The 20,260-nt window shown below is 35.1% G+C and overlaps 1 protein-coding gene across 11 annotated transcripts in view; it reads right to left on the minus strand.

Annotated features, from left to right (window-relative positions):
* USP34 (ubiquitin specific peptidase 34) overlaps positions 1 to 20,260 on the minus strand; it is a 236,367-nt gene that overhangs the window by 26,669 nt on the left and 189,438 nt on the right. For all 11 annotated transcript variants that reach the window (XR_004624915.1, XM_034659188.1, XM_034659190.1 and 8 more), the window contains 16 exons: positions 19,495 to 19,548; positions 19,285 to 19,380; positions 15,473 to 15,537; positions 15,307 to 15,382; positions 15,174 to 15,221; positions 14,995 to 15,060; positions 12,377 to 12,457; positions 10,712 to 10,797; positions 9,943 to 10,111; positions 9,771 to 9,845; positions 8,068 to 8,219; positions 4,518 to 4,566; positions 4,333 to 4,437; positions 4,203 to 4,247; positions 3,352 to 3,456; positions 1,758 to 1,905 (listed from right to left, as the gene is read on the minus strand). Coding sequence is in view for 10 of the 11 variants with exons in the window: in XM_034659188.1 (XP_034515079.1) it covers positions 1,758 to 1,905; positions 3,352 to 3,456; positions 4,203 to 4,247; positions 4,333 to 4,437; positions 4,518 to 4,566; positions 8,068 to 8,219; positions 9,771 to 9,845; positions 9,943 to 10,111; positions 10,712 to 10,797; positions 12,377 to 12,457; positions 14,995 to 15,060; positions 15,174 to 15,221; positions 15,307 to 15,382; positions 15,473 to 15,537; positions 19,285 to 19,380; positions 19,495 to 19,548 (1,420 nt within the window). In the remaining variant the exon portion in view is untranslated. The remainder of the gene's footprint in view (positions 1 to 1,757; positions 1,906 to 3,351; positions 3,457 to 4,202; positions 4,248 to 4,332; positions 4,438 to 4,517; positions 4,567 to 8,067; positions 8,220 to 9,770; positions 9,846 to 9,942; positions 10,112 to 10,711; positions 10,798 to 12,376; positions 12,458 to 14,994; positions 15,061 to 15,173; positions 15,222 to 15,306; positions 15,383 to 15,472; positions 15,538 to 19,284; positions 19,381 to 19,494; positions 19,549 to 20,260) is intronic.

Raw genomic sequence — 20,260 nt, forward strand, 5'->3', positions numbered from 1 at the left:
CAGATTCCCCACTGAGCAGGGAGCTAGACGCGGGGCTCAATCCCATGCCTTGATCATGACCTGATCCGAAGGCAAATGCTTAACCCACTGAGCCACCCAGGAGCCCCATTAATGTTCTTTTATTTTGGCTCTAAGATCCCACCTAGGATATACTACATTTAATCATGTCTCCTTAAGCTCCTGTTGGCTGTGACAGTTTCTCAGACTCTTCTTGTGTATGGAAAAGCTTCCCAGTTTAAAGGAGTACTTGGGGTCAGGTATTTTTGAACAATGTCCCTCGAATTGGGTCTGATGTTTATCACTTTTAGACTCAAATGATGGGTTTTTGTAAGGAAGACCATACAGGTAAAGTGCTCTTTATATCATATTATATCAAGGGTATCCGCTATCAACACACATCAGTGATGATATTAACCATAATCATCTGGCTGAGTTAATGTTTGTCAAATTGCCACACTTAAAGTTACGTTACCCAAAAATTGTACCAAACTCTTAAAGACAGAGAATACACTGAGGGGTGATGGAGGAAGGTGGGTGGGGGATGGGAATTAAGAAGGGCACTTGGTATGATGAGCACTGGGTGTTTTACAAAATGAATCACTGAATCCTCCTGAAACCAACACTCCCCTGTGTATTAACTAGAATTTGAATAAAAATTTGAAGGAAAAAAAAAGTTACATTCCCCATTATTCCCTACTCCTTGAAAGGAGGTTCAGTTCTACCTCCTTGGAAGGCGGATGTACATAAATTACTTAGAATTCTTCTGTATAGGAGATTTGTCTCCTCTCATTTATTTGATAATTTATCAATATGGACTCATAGGTATTTATTTTATACTTGGGGGCATAATCCAGTACTATGTTATTTATTTTTTTACTCAAATTGTTCCAGCTTTAGTCACTGGGAATTCTTTCAGGTTGACTGTGTGTCCCTTTGACAAAGCCCCATCATTTTGTTTTTTGAGTACTTCTCTACTTTCTGGTCCTACAGGATGCTCCAGGCTCATCTTGTGTATTACCTGCCATTTCTTCAAAGAGCTGTTATTTGTTTTATTGGAGAATGGTCTTTAGAAACATGGATCTGGGGGTATTTGATGTGCATGTTGCTGTTGCAGTAGCACTGATTCTATGCCCTTTCAGTAGACAGCTAGGAAAAATGATTTTAATGATTAAATTTAATGATTAAAGAAATTTTAAAAATAAACCTTTTTGTTTCTTTGAATATTATCAAAGGAGAACATACTCTATTTACAAGCAATTTTCTAATCTGTAAAGTATCAATTTTTGTATTTGTCCATCTGTCTTCCAAGAGCTTTATTTTCTTCCAGCCCGTGTAAAGGTGTTTATCATTTAACTCTGATTTCATTGAGTATTTTCTCTCAATTTGTTCTATGCCTTTTTATTGCTTTCTTCTTAGCCTTAAAGTTACTTTTAAGATAGGATTTTCTGATCCTCTACATTCTTCACTTAATGCTGATCATGCTTTGTAATCTATCAAGCAAGGAAACAAAAATGGTGATGGTGGTGATGTCACCCAAGACACGACAGTTTCCTATCCTTAAAACACCCAAAGCACTGTAGATATTTGCAAAACACTGCCATTTCTGAGTACCATGTAACTTTGGCCTTTAAGAACAATATCTCCAAGAGCCTTTGTACTGTACAACAATGGGAATTAACTATAATTGCCTTAAAAAACAAAACAAAAAAGCAAAACTTGGAACAACAAATGGTTTAAGTTCTGAATATTTGACTTACAAGTCCTGACTCTAGGATAATTATGAGCCAAAAGAAACCGCTCGACCCAGTTTTCCATATTCTGTAGGACCCAGCTGTGTGCCAGTTTATTTCGGGGTGTCTGTACTGCCAACCAATCCAAACACTGAGAAGGATTGTATTCAATTACCTAAAATTGAAATGACAAGAAGAGACTATAAAACCAATTGAGGAGTTACTTTTTTACTTACTTTTGGTATATGCCATTAAACACTTAAAGCCAAAACAGTCTTTTGAAAACTAGAGCTAAGAGAAGTTTCGCCCATGTTTTTCTACATTTTTACTTTTTTATTTTTAATTACTTTTTTTTTTTTAAGGGGGGAGGGGCAAAAGGACCAGGAGAAAGAGAACCTTAAGAGCAGGCTTCATACTCAGTGCGGAGCCTGATGCAGGGCTCCATCTCACGACCCTGACGATCATGACCTGAACCAAAATCAAGAGTCGGACACTCAACTGACTGAGCCACCCAGGTGCTCCTCTCCATTTTTAAAACTGTATTTATCAAAAGGAAATATTCAGAAAAATCTGTCAGTAGTTTATAAAATAAAATTAAAATGACCAAGAAGTTTAACACAGAACCAATAAGAGAACCCAATGACGTTTAGGTCTTATTAAATTCATAAATTTACTTAAAAGTGCTTCTAATTCTCTAAAGTTTCTCATCTTTATTTTTCTTTCTTTTTTTTTTTTTAAAAGATTTTATTTATTTATTTGAGAGAGAGAGAGAGAGAGTATGAGATGGGGGAGGGTCAGAGGGAGAAGCAGACTCCCCACTGAACAGGAGCCCAACGCCGGACTCGATCCCAGGACTCCAGGATCATCCCGTGGCCGAAGTTAGTCGCTCAACCAACTAAGCCACCCAGGAACCCTCATCTTTATTTTTCTTATTGTGTGCCCAATCTATCATTGCACATGAAAATGAAAAGTAGTAACTGCACTGCTGGGGAGATTTTTTTTCATGGGATAGAGAAATCTTACGAATCTAGATTTGGCTTTCAGGCCAGTTCCATACCCACACATTTATGTACTGTCTAGATGGTTTTAGGCTAAAATGGCAGTTGAGTGGCTGCAAAAGATTATCACAGGGCCCACAAAGCCTAAAATGTGTGCTAACTGACCAGTGAGAAAGCAAGTTTGCCGACCCCTGGTCTACAGAGCAGGTTTTCCCAACATTCACTAAAGAAAAGTCTGTGACCCCAGCAGTTACTCTGAAGGAAAGGATGTGGTTGGTACTTCCTGTACCATTTCTGTCAACTGCTGAAAACGCTCAGCTTGTATTCCTAAGATTCTATCACTTTACAGAATCTTTTTTAAGGGGAAGGGAATGAAAACACTAGACTGGCCAAAGATTTTTTATGACTCTACAACAGTCTTCAAACCTGTGGGAGGTAAGACAACATTTCTCTCTCCCCCACAAACCTCCTGACTAAAGCATGTCTTCTTCCCTGACTTGTGACCCACTAAAACCATTTTGGATTACCCAAGTAAGAAACTGGTACTTAAACTGGTAATGACTTTGTTAGAAAAATAAAATTCTCAGAAAAAGAAATACTGGAACATCTACTGCAGTACTTACCTCCCATATCCTCTGTAGAATGTAAGATGCAAAGGGAGGCATTCCTGGAGGTCCACCTGCAAACTCCATTAGCATAGTCAACAATTTAAAGAAAGGATTGGCTGCCTGTAAGACATATACATAACTGTGTATTTAAATGTACTTGAATCCACCTGTTTCAGCAGAAAAGAAATATGTAAAACTCCTCTACACATCACATTTAAATCTGTGTTAGGTTAGCAGACCTCAATACTCCTGCATATAAACTTCAACTATATAAAGCAGCATGATCAACTTGGGATACAAAGTCAACTGCATGGGCACCCCATGTAACAGAAACACATGTATTTTTCTGGATATCAATTTGGAAAAAAACAATCAAAACTTTTATTAATGAGACCACCTTATTCATAGAATAATTTAGCTTAAAAGTTTCTTGTAGCATCCCTTGATCTCTAAGGTGTAATATACATTAATATTTGACAAAGTATCATACAGCTAGAACATTACCAGTCTACAAAAATACTTTTGTATAGTGCTGTATTATTATATTTCCACGTTTTTTCATCTGGTTAGTCTACTTTTTTCTTGAACACAATTACGATATATGCTTAAAATCAAACAACTTTCAAGTTCAGTATCTATGTGGCACTCCAATATGTTGAACTTATACGTAAATTTATATTTAACTGGGAAAATTACATTTATGATAGTAAGACAGAAAGGAGTAACTCAGCTTATTCAAGTTACATACTGAAAAATAAGCTGTGTTATGGGAGAAACCTTGATATATTTTTTCCAAGAACAATTAGAAAGGTTTAGTTGAAAGCACTAGTAGTCTTAAAAACATAATTTAACTAATGTGTACATACCTCAGGAGTCAACTTTGCTATTGATGTGAAAAGCATAGACACAATCTAAAAAAAGAAAAAAAAAAGGAGGATTTCAGAACATTCTTTTTAAAATTACCAAAAAGCTTTAAGACTGTTTCTCAGCACTTACATGTTCTGCTAGTCGATTATTGTATCGACAGAGGCTGAAAATCAGATTACAAGTTTGTCTTATATTGATGCCATCACGAATATGTTGAAACAAGAAGGGGAATCCCTGTTAAAAGTAAAAGTTGTTCATTTAAGAACCATTATTATTTGTGAGATGATCAAATCCTCTAATATACAAAGTATTACCTTTCCTCCTGTTAATGCTGCCATGTCAGTCTGTGATAACGTCAAATGCCTGAAAGGAAACATCAGTGGAAATAAGTTTTCTTCTCTCTGTGCTACTTTATAGCTATTTGCTTCATGACATGCATCAAAATTGTCAATTCAATCAAAACTGTACCAAGCCACCAATACAAAATGATTTTTGAACTTTCTCCTAGCTAAAATTACTTGCTAGATAGACATCTTTTAGACAATTTTTCAAGATTCCAGAATTGATGTATGGAAGCCCAAACCTACTTTATTTCCCATTTAATTAACTCAATATTTTTGTCTATTATAAAACTAGGATGGGTCTGATTTTTTTTTTTTTTGACATGAGACCCTTCAAAACAAAACGAACTTCTAAGAAATACTAAAGAGTTTCAGTTACCAGTTTACAACTTCTGCATATTTCTTTACTATAGAAAATTTCAGGTACATACAAAAATAATAAGATAATGGAAGTATCCCATTATTCAGCTTCAAATTACTAATTCATGCTCAGTCTTGTTTCATTTGTACCTCCCACTCACTCAATGTGTACTGTTCTGAAGCAGGTATTTTATCATTTAATCCAAGAATCTCAGTACGTATTTCTAACAGATAAATTTAAAAAACAGAACCAGACTACCATTATTCACACTTAAAATAAAACCACAACTCCTATCAAACAATATCCAGTCAGTGTATGATTACCTCAAGTGTCTAAAAAAATTTTTAATAATTTGTTGGTTCAAGATCCAAATAAAGTCCTCTGTTGCAAGTGGTTGAAATGTCTTTTAAATATCTTACAGACTACTGGTTTCCCCTCCAATTTTGTTTTTATCTTGCAATTTATGAGTTGAAGAAAGTAGGTGGTTTGTCCTGAAGAATTTCCCACATTTCCATTTTGCTGATTGTATTCTTGTGGTGTTGCTTTAATGTTCCTTTGTCCTTGTATTTCCTATAAACTGGTAGTTTAGATCTAGAGACTTGATCATTTCTAGGTTTAATCTTAAGCACGCTTTATAGGTGGTGGTACTGACTTTCTTCAGGAGGCACACAATGAAAGGTTGTCTTTTTGTAATATTTTCAGTCAATGATGATCATGTCCTAGATCCATTACTTCATTTGGGTTACAAAATACAAATATTCTAATTTCAGCATTACTTGCTCGTTCATTAGCTCAAACACCTCCAAGTCGGCGAGCTTTCTCTCATTTACCATTTGGTTGCCATGAAGTATAATTCTTGCTGGTAAGATGAACACTTGATATCATTCTCTTATTAGTAAGTTTCCAAAATTATGATTTGGTTTCCTAATATATTCCAAAGGTTACCAGTAAGTAGTTTGTTTGTTTTTAGGCACCATTACCAACTCATGGATTTAAAGTATCTGTCATGTATTTTAGTCCTCTTGTAGTTATTCTACTACTGATGCAAAGGTTGTCCAATCTACGACCAGTAGGAATATCCATAAATTGGTTCTTGCCCTTTTAACATAATCTCAGTAGTCTTTAATAGAATCTGCTTTCCAAAATGACAAAATGTTCTAGGCTTCCCATTCATTTCTTGCCCAAGACCTGGAATTGGCCATTTTATCAAGGAACCCTGATTTTCTTCCATAAGAAATGATATCTAGGGACTACAATCTAGATGGCACTCACTAATTCTGAGTTGGACAGGATTTCTAAGCCTTTTCAGAAAATGGAAGTATAGAGAACATTTTTTGTTTGCTTAAGACAAAATACACCATAGACTCTACTGATATTTTCAAATTCAAATTTAGTTTTAAAAACTTACATAAAAAACCTACAATTTTATATCTGTATTCCTTCTGTCTTTTGCTGAAAATCTTGGTTTCTAATGACATTAACAGTTACTTATTTGCTTTATTCTAGGTTATATGCTAGCTTCAGGATAACAATCACAATTACACTATGAACAATATACTTAGAACAGTTTAGGGTAATTTTACAATTCTTTTTGTCCTTCATATACAACTAGGAATTTACAGTTAAATTAATGTGTTCTAAAGTCATTTTAGTGAATTCCTTTCCAGGTGCTATGCCACCAGGTCAATATATAATTCATTTACTTCAGTCTGCTTTTGATTTTTAGGGATTCCATTTTATTAATTTACTTATCATTATATGAAACATTTTACATGATTACAAGTTAAATCTAAAAAAACAAAAACAATGTATATTCAAAGTCAAGCTTTCATTCCTGTCCTTTCCAGCAATCTGCTTTTCCCTCCCCCAACCACAGGAAACCTTTTTTTTAAGTTTTTGATTTAGTTTTCAATTTTGTAAATACAGTAAATTCTTGCTATTTGTAGTACTTATGTTCTATAAAATGCCGCAAACACTGAATTAGTGATTACTGAATCATTGCTAATAAGAGAAATACAGGGTTAAGTACTTGTGAGCCTCTACTCACATTTTCTTCAACCAATCAATAGGTTACCTTGTTTTGTGTGTGTTTATGTTTAAAAATACCTTATTTAATATATATTGTTCATTCATTAAAACTGAAGTCACAGCAAATAATACCATTAACTCATACCTGAAAGAAGCCTACCTAATGTGCATTTTCTTGTTAAGGCACATTATGGCCTTCTTGATCTTAGGAACTCTAGATAGCACTTAGCAGCACTATACTTGGGGGCAATTTTAAACACTAAGTCACCAGAAAAAGCACGAATGTGAAAAACATGGCATAAACCATGAAAAGGACATTTGTTTACAATATGAGAAGTGAAACAAGAAGTCATAGTCACCCTGTTTGACCTTGGCTGGGAAGGAAGGAAGGTGTCAGGTAACTCAAATTTTTTGCCACTCTGCACATGGACAACTGCAGTCCACAAGTGATTGTAAAAGCCATGAGTACTAATTTTGGGACTGCAAAAAATCCCAGCAAGTAAACAAATTTGCAAACAGCGATCCATAATGAGGAATAATGAAAACTGGGTATACATGCTCTTAATCTCTGCCCCCTGAACCCTGCCCCTGCCATAGCCTCCCGTTCCTCAAAAGGTACTATACTATACACATTTTTATCCACCTTGCTTTTTTTACTTGGTAATATTTATCCTAAATTTCTCTCCATGGTAGTACAAATACATTCCACACTTCTTTTTTTCAGCAATAGAGTATTCTATTGACTGGATGCCTGCTTTTTTCAACTAATCCCTTCTTGAATATTTTCAGTATTTTACTATTATTAACTAAATGCTTCAATAAATATCCTTGCACATACAACTTTCTGTGTTTGGGGAACAGATTTCTAGAAGTAGTGTTGCCAGGTTAAAGGATGGATGCACATATAATTTTGCTAAATATTTTACTGTATATTTCTTCAACGTATATTTCTAACATGACTCAGAGGTACAAAGTCATCTGATACAAAGGACTGAAATACTTATGCCACAAGAGTCGATGAATAGTGGTATAATTTAAAAGGAATTAATGTAACAGAAGTTAGTGGTAAAACAATTAGGTAAAAGGAGTAAAATCAAACATGCTTTAACCATTTTGAATGTTGAAACATTTCACCTTTCTGAGCGAGACTGTTCAACCAACAGAGCAACTAAAGCTATCATTTTTTCCAGGGCAGCCGGCCTGTATTTTTCTTCTGCCAGAGAAAGAATATCTTCTTCCTCCTCCTCTTCTTCCCCCTCTTCCTCTGACAACACTTCAACTTGAGGCTAGAACAAAATGTTAAAACTAATACATTAAAATTGAATTACCTTGAGAGAAAATAACTTGACTGTTTCATAGAACTACCCAGGGTAGATGGTGGCAGGAGCATGCATCATGAAGAACCACTCAAAGGCCTAACCCTGACTTTTAAGAGTTTAAACAACATTCAGAATATTTTAAACAGCAGTCAGAACTGTGAAGAACAATGATTCTCATATTGTAACTATTTATACCTCACATTTTTTTTTTTTAAAGATTTTATTTATTTGACAGAGAGACAGCCAGTGAGAGAGGGAACACAGCAGGGGGAGTGTGAGAGGAAGAAGCAGGCTCCTAGCGGAGGAGCCTGATGTGGGGCTCGATCCCAGAACGCCAGGATCACACCCTGAGCTAAAGGCAGACACTTAACGACTGTGCCACCCAGGCGCCCCACATTTTTTTTTTTTTTTAAAGATTTTATTTTTCCATTTGACACAGAGAGAGAGAGAGCGAGATAGTGAGCTCACAAGAGGGGGAGTGGCAGGCAGAGGGAGAAGCAGGCTCCCTGCAGAGCAGGAAGCCCGATGAAGGACTCGATCCCAGGACCCTGAGATCATGATCTGGGCCAAAGGACGATGCTTAACCAACTGAGCCACCCAGGCGCCCCCACGGATATATCTTTTAATAATTTCTTTTTTCTTATAGGCAAGCCCTTTGTAAGATAAAACAGGATCAAATTTTATACGAGTATGATAACAGTATTTCCTACTTAATAAAAATGCCAGTTATACAAATTAAAGAATCCTTATTTTCAGTGTTCAGATAATCCAAATAGCAAGTCTTCCAAAGACTTCAATTGCTTTGAAATTCAAGAGAGTGAAATGATTTTATGATTTAACAAAGCAAAAGAAACACTGTCTAAATAGGTAGCCATACAGGCAGGAATTAGACAGTAAAAGTCCATATTCTGAGGAACATTACAGTATAATGGTTAACAGTTTAGCTCAGGAATCTGACCAAAGATTAAAGCCCAACTCACTGTGATCTAAAACAAGTTAACTTCTTTATGCCTTAAGTTTCTGATCTGTAAAATGGAGGTAACAATAGTACTTACATCTTAGGGTTGCAATGCGGTTAAAGAAGATAGTATAAATAGAGCATAAGCCAACGTGGTCACTATAGACAACACAAAGTTCATGTCATGCTTTAATATTATGAATAGACCAAGCTACTTAAATTTTTGGAATACTCCGACAAACTCAATAGCAAGGGCTTAAAAATATGGCCAACAAAAATGTTCACTGAAACAACATGCTATCGATATGACCCCAAAGTAGGTGGTGGCTATTCTGCCTAAATGTATTTGCTCTGTTCCAGGGCCTTGCCATGAAATTTATTTCATTATTTCTTCTCTTGCTATACCCATTAAAAATACCAACCAAACTCAAACTCTTAAAATTATCTAATGTCAGGGCTAGAAGGGTCTTTAAAGCATTCTAATATCTAATGACCTTGCATGATACAAACTTGAAAACATTGCCCCCTATATCCCCAATATGAGAGAGAACTGTACTCACATTTTCAGGCCCTTTGGTTCCCATGTAAAAATGTACCATTGTAGATATGGCTTGTAATGAAAGCAAAAACTGGCTCTAAAAATAAAAACATTGATTTTGAAAATATAAAATAATTGTTTTAAATACTGAAAATAGGTACATAATCCCAGAAATAAACAAGATACAGCCTTACCTCTTCTTCACCCATTTTGGCAAATTCATACAGGAAGGCAAAATACTCTGTAAGATGTTTACTGTGAGGTTTTACACCATGTTCCATAATTAATAACAGAGTTCTCACAAATCGAGTGACACATGAACGACCACCAATATCTTCTACTGAGGCATCCATATCATCTGACCTGAAGACACAATTTAATACATCTTAGAGACAGTATAAAGTCTGGGGATAAATATTCTGGGAGAAGAAATATTTTTAAAAACCTAAATTTATCTCTTTCTTCTTTGTAATAGTGAATACCTACTGCAATAGTGTGAGTAGGTGATTCTAATTATGGTGTCTGGCTAAATCAATCCAAACAAAAAGACTAAGTCATGAAGTTATCTGTAGAGGATTTTGAAGATGCACTTAATTAAATAAAATAAAATAATAAATAAAACAATACTGTTTTCTTGACTTGTATTACTACAGATTTTTAAATAAATGAACCTAAATCTTTTTTCTTTTTTTTTTTTTTAAAGATTTTAATTATTTATTTGAGAGAGAGAGCATGAGCGGGGCAGGAGGGGCAGAGGGAGAGGGAGAAGCAGACTTCCCGCTGAACAGGGAGCCTGACGCAAGGCTCATTCCCAGGACCTTGGGATCATGACCTGAGCGGAAGGCAGCTCCTTAACCAACTGAGCCACCCAGGTGCCCTGAAACTAAATATTTCAATGTGGGTAGTTAAAATACTCTACGCAGCTCATTAAAAAGCTTAAAATGCTCAAAAGTTACTTCTTACCCATCTTCCATTCCTGGTTGTAGATAAAGATGAGCATGCACAGGTCTGAGTCTCTGAATCACATGGATACACAAACGCTGAAACATCTATAAATGAAAAGTTTTAACAACCTAAGAGCCAAAAGTCAATGACTAGGAGAAGGAAATAGGATTTAAGTTTAACCAAAAGAAACATGGATTAAAAAGCATTGGGGATTCTCTAAATAAGATATACAAATGGCCAGTAAGCAAATGAAAAGATGGTCACCATGATTAATTTTTAGCAAAATGCAAACCAAAACCACAATGACATACTACTTCACATTCATTAGGATAGCTAAAATCAAAAAGACAGTAACAAATGCTAAAGAAGACGCAGTGAAAATAGGAACCCTCATAAATTGCTGGTGGGGATGTAAACTGGTGGAGACGCCATGAAAAACAGTTTGGTGTTCCTAAAATGTTAAACTTAGAGTAACTATATGACTTAGGACTTCTACTCTTAGGTAGATAACCAAAAGAACTGAAAACATATGCCCACACAAGTATTTGTGCCCTAATGTTCATAGCAGCATTATTCAAAATAGCCAAAAGGTGAAAACATCCCAAATGTTCAACTGCTGAATGGATAAATAATATTTGCTATATCCAATGAATTTTTTTAGCAATAAAAAGGAAGAACAGATACACACTACAACATAAACCATGAAAATACTGCTCAGAGAAGCCAATCACAAAAGATCACACACTGTGTGACTCCATTTATTATTTTTGTAAAAGATTTAATTTTTTGAGAGGGAGAGAGCATGCGAAAGAAAGCCCGAGTTGGAGGAAGGGGCAGAGAGAGAGTGACAAGCAGACTCCCCACTGAGCAGGGAGCTTGATGTGGGACTTGATTCCAGGATCCTGGGATCATGACCTGAGTGCAGGCAGACGCTTAACAGACTGAGCCATCCAGCCACCCCTCCATTTATCATTAAATAGGCAAATCCACAGAAACAAAAAGGTTAGTGGTTGCCAGTAGTGGCTGGAAAGAAGAAACAGGATAAAATGGGGAGTGACTGTTAATAGGTATGGAGCTTCTCTTAGTGTTATAAAATTAGACGATGGTTGCACAGTTTGGGGATATACTAAAAACCACTAAATTTTACACTGTATGGTTCTGATGAATTATATGGTATAAGGGTTATATCTTGGTAATAACTGAAAAGTGGTCTTTTCAGATTAAATTTTTGGTTCTGTATCATAATTTACATTTTTCTTCTTTAATTTTTTCCAGTGATTTAAGGAAAACAAATTGATTCATGTGACAGTTCAGAATCTTTCACAGAAATGTTATATACTGCATTTAACTTTCAAGGACATTACAGTATCTTACCACAGTTAGACTATCTAAGATTCTGAAAAAGAATCAGTACAACCCATAAAGCAGAGAAAACAGGATCTGAGAGAACAGGCACTTACAGCTATCCTCCTATAACCAGGAAATGTTAACAATTTTAGTCACTTGGTTGGAAAGATAGTTGATTTGCTACAAGAAGCTGATGAAATGATAGCAAAATGATTCTTACGGTAAGAGGTCGATCTTTTCAAAACTACCTTGAATGCTGGGTTAAAATATTTTCACAGGCAAATTTAGAATTATTAACTTGAAAGCCACTTCTTTTTCAAATAAATTTTTTCTTACCTGTCTCACAATTTGATTAGGGCACTTAATTAGTATCTGCATTGGCCACCAGTCATCATCAGCCATACGATCCAAAAACCACTGTAAAAAAATAGTGTGATATTACCCTTCAATCAATACTTGTTGGATTAAAAAAAAAAATCACACAAGGACTTTACTTCTAGTCTATGTTTCAGTTATTTTAAATTCTCACCAAAACAGATTCTTCCACTGTTAGAAAGTCTAAAATTCTAGGCGCACCTGGGTGGCTCAGTTGATTAAGCATCCAACTCTTGCTTTTGGCTCAGGTCATGATCTCAGGGTAGGTGGGATAGAGCTCCGAGGTGGGCTCCATGCTCAATGGGGAGTCTGGTTGAGATTCTTTTTCCCTCTGTCCCTCCCCCTGCTCACACACACACACTCTCTCTCTAAAGTAAATAAATAAATCTTTAAAAAAAAAAAAAAGGTCTGAAACTCTAAAATGCCTAAAGTCATAATCAGGGTCATCTCGTTACAGAATTCCATGAATGCCCTTTACATCACAGTGTAAACCTGCCTGATGGCAACCTGCACTCCTTAACATAATAAAATGGAATACTATTTTCCTCTTAGTCCTCATAGACACCACACTGCAGAACGTTTTGTTCCTATTAATATATAATCTGAGTATGATTTATTTTCTGTTTAAAAAGAAATTATGCTCTCTTGATAAACAAAAAAACCTACCACCTCTCCCCGTTTTTTTTTTTTAAAGATTTTATTTATTTATTTGACAGAGATAGAGACAGCCAGCGAGAGAGGGAACACAAGCAGGGGGAGTGGGAGAGGAAGAAGCAGGCTCATAGCGAAGGAGCGTGATGTGGGGCCCGATCCCCTAACTCCAGGATCATGCCCTGAGCCAAAGTCAGACGCTTAACCACTCTGCCACCCAGCCGCCCCCTCCGTTTTTTTTTTTTTTAAGAGAGAGAACAGTGGGGGAGAGGAAGGAGAGAGAGAGAGAATCTTAAGCAACTTCCACACCCAGCGCAGAGCCCAATGCAGGGCTCTCTCTCACAACTCTGGTGCTTAACCCACTGAGCCACCCAGGTGCTCCCCAAAACACCCTTCTTTATGCTAAAACAATTTCCTACTGATTTCAAGATATCTCTTAATCACATATTTAACTCCTATGTTGAATTTTACTGTGTGTGTGCATATACACAACTACTGATAACTACAGAGAATTTTAAGTCCTTGAGAGAGTTCTGGAGATCCTTAGTTAAAAACAAAACAAAAAAACTGAATTGGCAACAAACAAAAAACAAATGATGATCTAATCAATATTCTGGATCTATCAAACAGCTTTAAAAAAAAATCACAAAGGAGGGGAACAGAGGAACTTGTTAACTAACACCAGGAGGATATAATCAGTCAAAGTAAGCAGGTGGAGAATTCTGCAGATGAAATAACAAAGTAGCAAAGAGAGGAAAAAAGTAACTGTCATAGATGAAAGCTGATTTACAATAAAGACAAAAACAAAATGTGGTCCTTGTTTGAATACTAACTCAAAGAAGACAACTGAAAAAAACATTTTTTAGATAATTAGAGAAAAGTGAACACAAAATGAATACTGGATGTTGTTAAGGAACCACTTCTAACTGTACAGGGAGTGAATGAAATCATGTTTATACATATATATTTTTTAAAGTTCTCATTTATTAGAGATACATACTCAGTATTTATGGATATGTGATACATAGTTATCCGGGTTTGCTTTAAGATACTACAGCTGAATACAGGAATGGGGGATAACCACAGATTAAAACAAAACAATGTTATTTGTTGAAATTGGGTGATAGGTATCTGAGAGTTCCTTATCTTCTTACTTTAGTGCTTGTTTTGAAATGTTCATTACAAAGTTTTAAAAAATTATAGCCTTCTCTTTGAAATCTACAATAATCAGATTCTCTAATTCCACTGCTCCAAGGCATCACCAGAGAACTTTTTTTTTTTTAAGATTTCGTTTATTTGTTAGAAAGAGAGAGAGCGGGCGAGCACAAAATCTTCAACTAATTTCATCTACTGCACAGCATGTTACCTCCCACCTCTGTTTAAGACTTGCATTCTTAGGTTTATACCACTTTGGAAGCTAACCAAAAAATGATAAAAAGATATTAAGGTGGCAACAGGGTTAAGTGATCATTACCTGTGAGCAGATTATCCTTAGGGATATATTATTATAGGGATGTATTAGAACATGATATATAAAACTGGACATAAACTGATATACTAGGATATATGCATTTTTATCTTGGAGGAGCAAGGAAGATATCTATTTTCACGTATTTTCTGATAATATTCAAAATTAGTTAAGAAATATCTGATACAGTCTTTTGAACTTTCTATATTTTTCCTTCTAATAGACTGGGGGGAGGCACACAAGGATTTTTAAGTAACTTAAAAATCAATTATTTCATCAGTGTTGGATAGGACATAAATTATAACCTTCTCAGCTGTTAAGTAATTTGAGGAACAACTTACACTGGGATTGCTATGATTTATAATACAATAATTTTGCCGTAGCATCTAAGAATAAAAGAAAACAAAACAAAAAAGTGCATCTTAAGCTTTGCATTATTTGTTGAATTATTTCACCTCACCTCACAAGCTGCTTGACTATTATTAAATTGTTTGGTCAACAGTTCAATCCACTGAAGCATTGTGGGCTAAAAAAAAAAAAAAGAAAAAAGTCATTTAAGGCGTGGACTTGAGCTAAAGATAAAGAAACCCAAAAGCTCTCTAATAAATGACACAAAAATTTACAAAACAAAACACATACCTTTTCTTTTGAATGTATAAACGTCTCTAGGACAAAGGAGGTGCTTAACTGGAAGAAAACATTAAGCAAAAAAAATTTTAATTATTTTAAAGTAGTCAATTTTGAAAAAAACTACCTAAGGCTTATATATTACCTTTGCCGTCATTAGGGACACAGCTTTAGGATCTGGTAATGTACTGGGAATACAACTACATAACTGCCACATAAACCTAGAATTAAAAAATAGTTAAGTTACATTTCTTACAGAATTTGTTTTAAATGTGTAACAAAAAATCTATCACTAAGTCTACCAAACTTACCCAAAATATGTATGTTCAAAAATGTTTTTGTCTTGAAGAAACTGCATGTTATCATGCCAAATCCACTGAAGAAAAAGAAAATAGTAACATTAGATATCAGAAAGCATTTGCTTCATTACCATTTTACCAGTATTTTTTTTAAAGACAAAAAAAGATTTGCTCTAAAAGAAACAAAAAAACCAAAAAATACAGGTACTTAAAATTCATGCTGACTTTTTTCCGGGTATGTAGAATATGAAAACAGTTACTAAGCCTGCTCCAATTTATCATTATGTATCTGGCTACCTCAAACAATCACAGTTCTTTAAAAATAAAATTATAAAGATTTTGAAAGAACTCTGAAATCCCATCTGTCTAAAGAGCAAATATATAAATGAATAAAATTATGTTGTGTTCCATTTTGATAAAAACAGGTTATGAGAAAGGTTTGTTCAAAACCTGGCAAAATAAAAACAATTCAGATTGGCAGACCTAAATCAGGTGATTTCCTTATTTTTTTTCTTTTCAAGATTTTATTTATTTGAGAGAGAGTGAGAGAGGGAGCCTGATGTGGGGCTTGATCCTGGAACTCCAGGATCATGACCTGAGCTAAATGCTCATGGATCACTGAGCTGAACGCTCAGGATCATGACCAGACGCTTAACTGACTGAGCCACCCAGGCGCCCCCTCCTTGTTTATTCTGTAACAATTATGAACAATGACTATTTCTGACATGAACCTTATACAACTGCTCTGTTGACTTCAGGTTTTGTGTTCTTTTAGCTCTCTGAACGCTGAACATGCTCTAAGTTAGTGTTCTTTCCATAAAATGATTTTTATCTGGAACGAATTTATGTTCTGATTATTGATATTACTGCCTGTGTTTATCCCTCCTAAAGATTTTCAACTACCCCTCCTTGCCTCCCAGCCCACTACTCCAGTCCGGCGCCAGGTCTTATAAACATGTTTTGGGGCTCCTGCTCCACATTGGTACAGACCTAGTCACTGAACAGACTGCTTCAGAGTTCTTGGTCCTCTAGCATTTCTATGCACACTGCCTTCTAGAAAGCTGTAGCCTCAAGAAGGGTTTGAGAGCCTTCACCCATTGTGTTTTCTCATAGCTATGAAGCCCCATTCCAAGCTTCTTACTTCTAGCCATGAGCTCAGCTCTAGATTCCGTGTTGTAATTTTTATCCCCTTTACCTCTCAAGAACCCTCAGCCACCATTTTCTGATTTGGTCCTAAAAGCCTGGTAATCCAGACTCATTGCTTTTATTTCTGTTCCATTTCTGTCCTACAGAAATATTCATCTTGGTTTTTGACGATCCTTTTTACATTTTATCAATACAACATATGTGGAGCCATGTGGGTGTGTGTAAGTATGACATTACTGCACTCCAGGTATTTTCTACACAGCACTTCAACTTCATCTTGGGCCACACTTCCTTGCAATTACTAATCATCACAGCCTCAGAGGTCATCTTTCAGCTTCTAAAACATGCCAATACGCTATATCTTTCCTAAGGGAATTTGTGCATAATAATCTCTTTGCCTGGAGTATTCCTCACATGATTAAGTCTTCGCTAACTTTCAAGTCTTAGTTTAAGTTTAATCTGAAGTATTTCCTAATCACTTTCCCCAGAAATTCCAACCAAATACCCTTTCTGAGCATTTTATCCGTAACAGTCATTACAATTTATAACATGTGTTTACTTAATAAATTTTACGGTTCTGGGACACATGCGTGGCTCTGTTGGTTAAACGTCCAACTGTTGATTTCTGCTTGGGTCACGATTTTGGGGTCTGGAGCTCAAGCCCTGAGTGGGGCCCCACAGTCAGCGGGGAGTCTGCTTGCTATTCTCTCTCCCCCTCTCCATCTGCCCCCACCTCTCTAAAATCAATCAATAAATAAAATCTTTTAAAAATAATTTTATGGTTCTAAATACCCTATTTACTCTTTGGGAAAGTCTGCTACTAGCTATATTTTAAATGTATAAATCTAAAGGACTAGATTCCAGTTTATACCTAAAATCTATGTTAGTATTAAATAACATTATCATACTTTAATATTTTTAGTAAAAAGTATATTCAGGCAAATTTATTTTTCAATTAATAAGCTAAAACAATGATAGGAAAAAACCTGTTGGTTTAGGTTTGCAATCAAGAATATCTTAAGAGATGCCTGGGTGACTCAGTTGGTTAAGCATCTGCCTTCAGGTCAGGTCATGCATGATCCCAGGGTCCTGGGATCAAGTCCCATATCAGGCTCCTTGTTCAGTGGGGAGCCTGCTTCTCCCTCTGCCTGCTACTCCCCCTGCTTGTACGCTCTCTCCTTCTCTGACAAATAAATAAAATCTTTAAAGAAAAAAGAATATTCTAATGTAGTTCAATTTGTTTTTCTTGTTGTAGTAGAACAAATGTCTGGATTCCCTTCTGTCACAATATAAATCAGTGGTTTCCAAAGAATGGTTCAGAGACCTATAGGGGATACCTATGACCACTTTAGGGTATATATAAGATCAAAACCATTTCCTTAGTAGTATGATGAGGCTATTTGCCCTTTTTTACTCTCATTCTCTCCTAAGCATATAATGGAGTTTTCCAGAGGCTAAATGATGAATGAAATCACACCAGAGCAAATGCAAAAAGCTAGTAGAAGACTCCAGCTGTCGTCTACTAAATCAGATATTAAAAAGACTTACAAACATTTTTATAAAACAGGGCCACTTTTCTCACTGAATGGTTTTGTTCTGAAAATTTTTTTTCATAAAATGATATTTATATTAGCATGTCATGGGCTTAATTTTGTTATTTTTAAAAATACAAATTTTAAAAATCTGTTTTAATTTCTAATATGGTAAATACTGATATAACCATATTAAAATATATTTAAAAAACTCTAATGTTCTCGATACTTTTTAAGAATATAAAAGAATTCTGAGAATAGCAAGTTTCAGAACCATTAATGTAAAGAATATACATCATTAAAGTTTTATTTAATATTTCATTTTACTTCACAAGTGAGCTGCATTGTCATTAAACACTGTTGGGTCCTTATCTAGAATAAGAAATCTAGTGAACACCTAATTTTGCTGGTAAATCCAATTCAAGGATTTAAAAGATGATCATATTCTTGGGTTTTTATCAGTAACATTCTGGGGAGTCAAGATACCAGTTAAGAGTATTTGTTACAAAGGGAATCAAAATCCACTCGGTTTAAGACTCAACCACAACAGCGCAAATAACAATCAATCAATTAGATAGTAAAAGCTGAATTGTCTAGATGGAAGATAAATTTTTATCAGGTATACCTTTCTGAATTTACATTTTAGCAGATTTGTAACACTGATACAACACACACTGAGTTGTGAATACATTTTATAGCTCTTAAGACATTAAAGTAACATTATCACTTATTATATAATGAAACGAAGAAAGCCTAATTACTATAAACAAGATAGATTTTGAAATGTTTAATATGTATTTTAAATGCATTTCAAATACATGGTACATTTCTATGTAACATGAAACAAAGAAGGAACATCTATCACCCCTAATCCAAGAACATTACTATATATACAATTTACTTAATGAGCTTGCTCCAATTCCATCAACCATTTTACTTATTTTTCTTTAATGTTACTAATAATTATTTTCTACTCACTTAACATGCACCTGTACTATGTCAATATTACCATGACTATATATAAATAGTGTTACGGTCTACCCGGGATTATAAATCCTAACATTGCCATAGCCTGCTCGTGTAGTTCTATTACTTGCATTAATACTTAACATGCTTTTAAACTGTTAAAGTTAAATTAACTCATACCTCTAGTAACTCTGACGAAACATCAAATTTGAATTCTCTGCCATTTTCTTCCTCTGGTTCCATGCGTTTGTAAAACAGCATATATGCACTGTGTGTCTTTAAGAGGCAAAGAAAAAAGAGGTATATTTTCATTTTGATGAAGTATAACTATAAAATTAGGTAACATGGAAGAAAGAAAACAATGTAAGTTGTATATGAAAAAATGATTACCTTTTCAAAGGAGAAATCCATAAATTTATCTGTAACAGAATCATAGGTCTTGGTCTGTTTAAAAAAACAAAAGTTTTTCTTCTTTAAAAAATATATTTATTTCAGTTGTATTTATAATAAAATATTTCATGAACAGCTAGCTTATTCTTTATAGTAACTTTGTAAGTAGTTTTCAAATAGTATTACATTCATTAAAAATCCGTGACAGAAGTTCTTGGCTAAGAGTATTGTTGACCCTTGAATAACACAGGTTTGAACTACAAAGCTTCACTTAAAGGCAGATTTTTTTTTCCCGATAAATACAATAGTGTACTGTAAATGTATTTTCCTTATGATTTTAAAAGACAATTATTTATTTATTTTAGAGAGACAGAGCCCAAGTGAGGAGGAGAGGCAGAGGGAGAAGGTGAGGGAGAGAACCTCAAGCAGCAGAGCCTGAGGACGTGGGTCCCAATCTCAATCCTGAGATCACCTGAGCCAAAATCAAGAGTCAGATACCCAACCGACTGAGCCACTGAGGTGCCTCTCCATATGACTGTCTTAATAACATTTTCTTTTCTCTACTTTATTGTAAGAATATTATAAGATTACAGTATATAATAAGTGTAACATACAAAATACGTATTGACTGAATGTTCATGTTATCAATAAGGCTTCTGATCAACAGACAAAAATTACACTCGAATTTTTTACTGTGTGGGGGCCTGGCATATAGTAACTCCCACATTGTTCAAGGGTCAACTGTAACTGACAACAAGTTTCAAAG

The sequence above is a fragment of the Ailuropoda melanoleuca genome, chromosome 4 (assembly GCF_002007445.2).
Source record: "Ailuropoda melanoleuca isolate Jingjing chromosome 4, ASM200744v2, whole genome shotgun sequence".
In the NCBI taxonomy this organism is placed as follows: domain Eukaryota; kingdom Metazoa; phylum Chordata; class Mammalia; order Carnivora; family Ursidae; genus Ailuropoda; species Ailuropoda melanoleuca.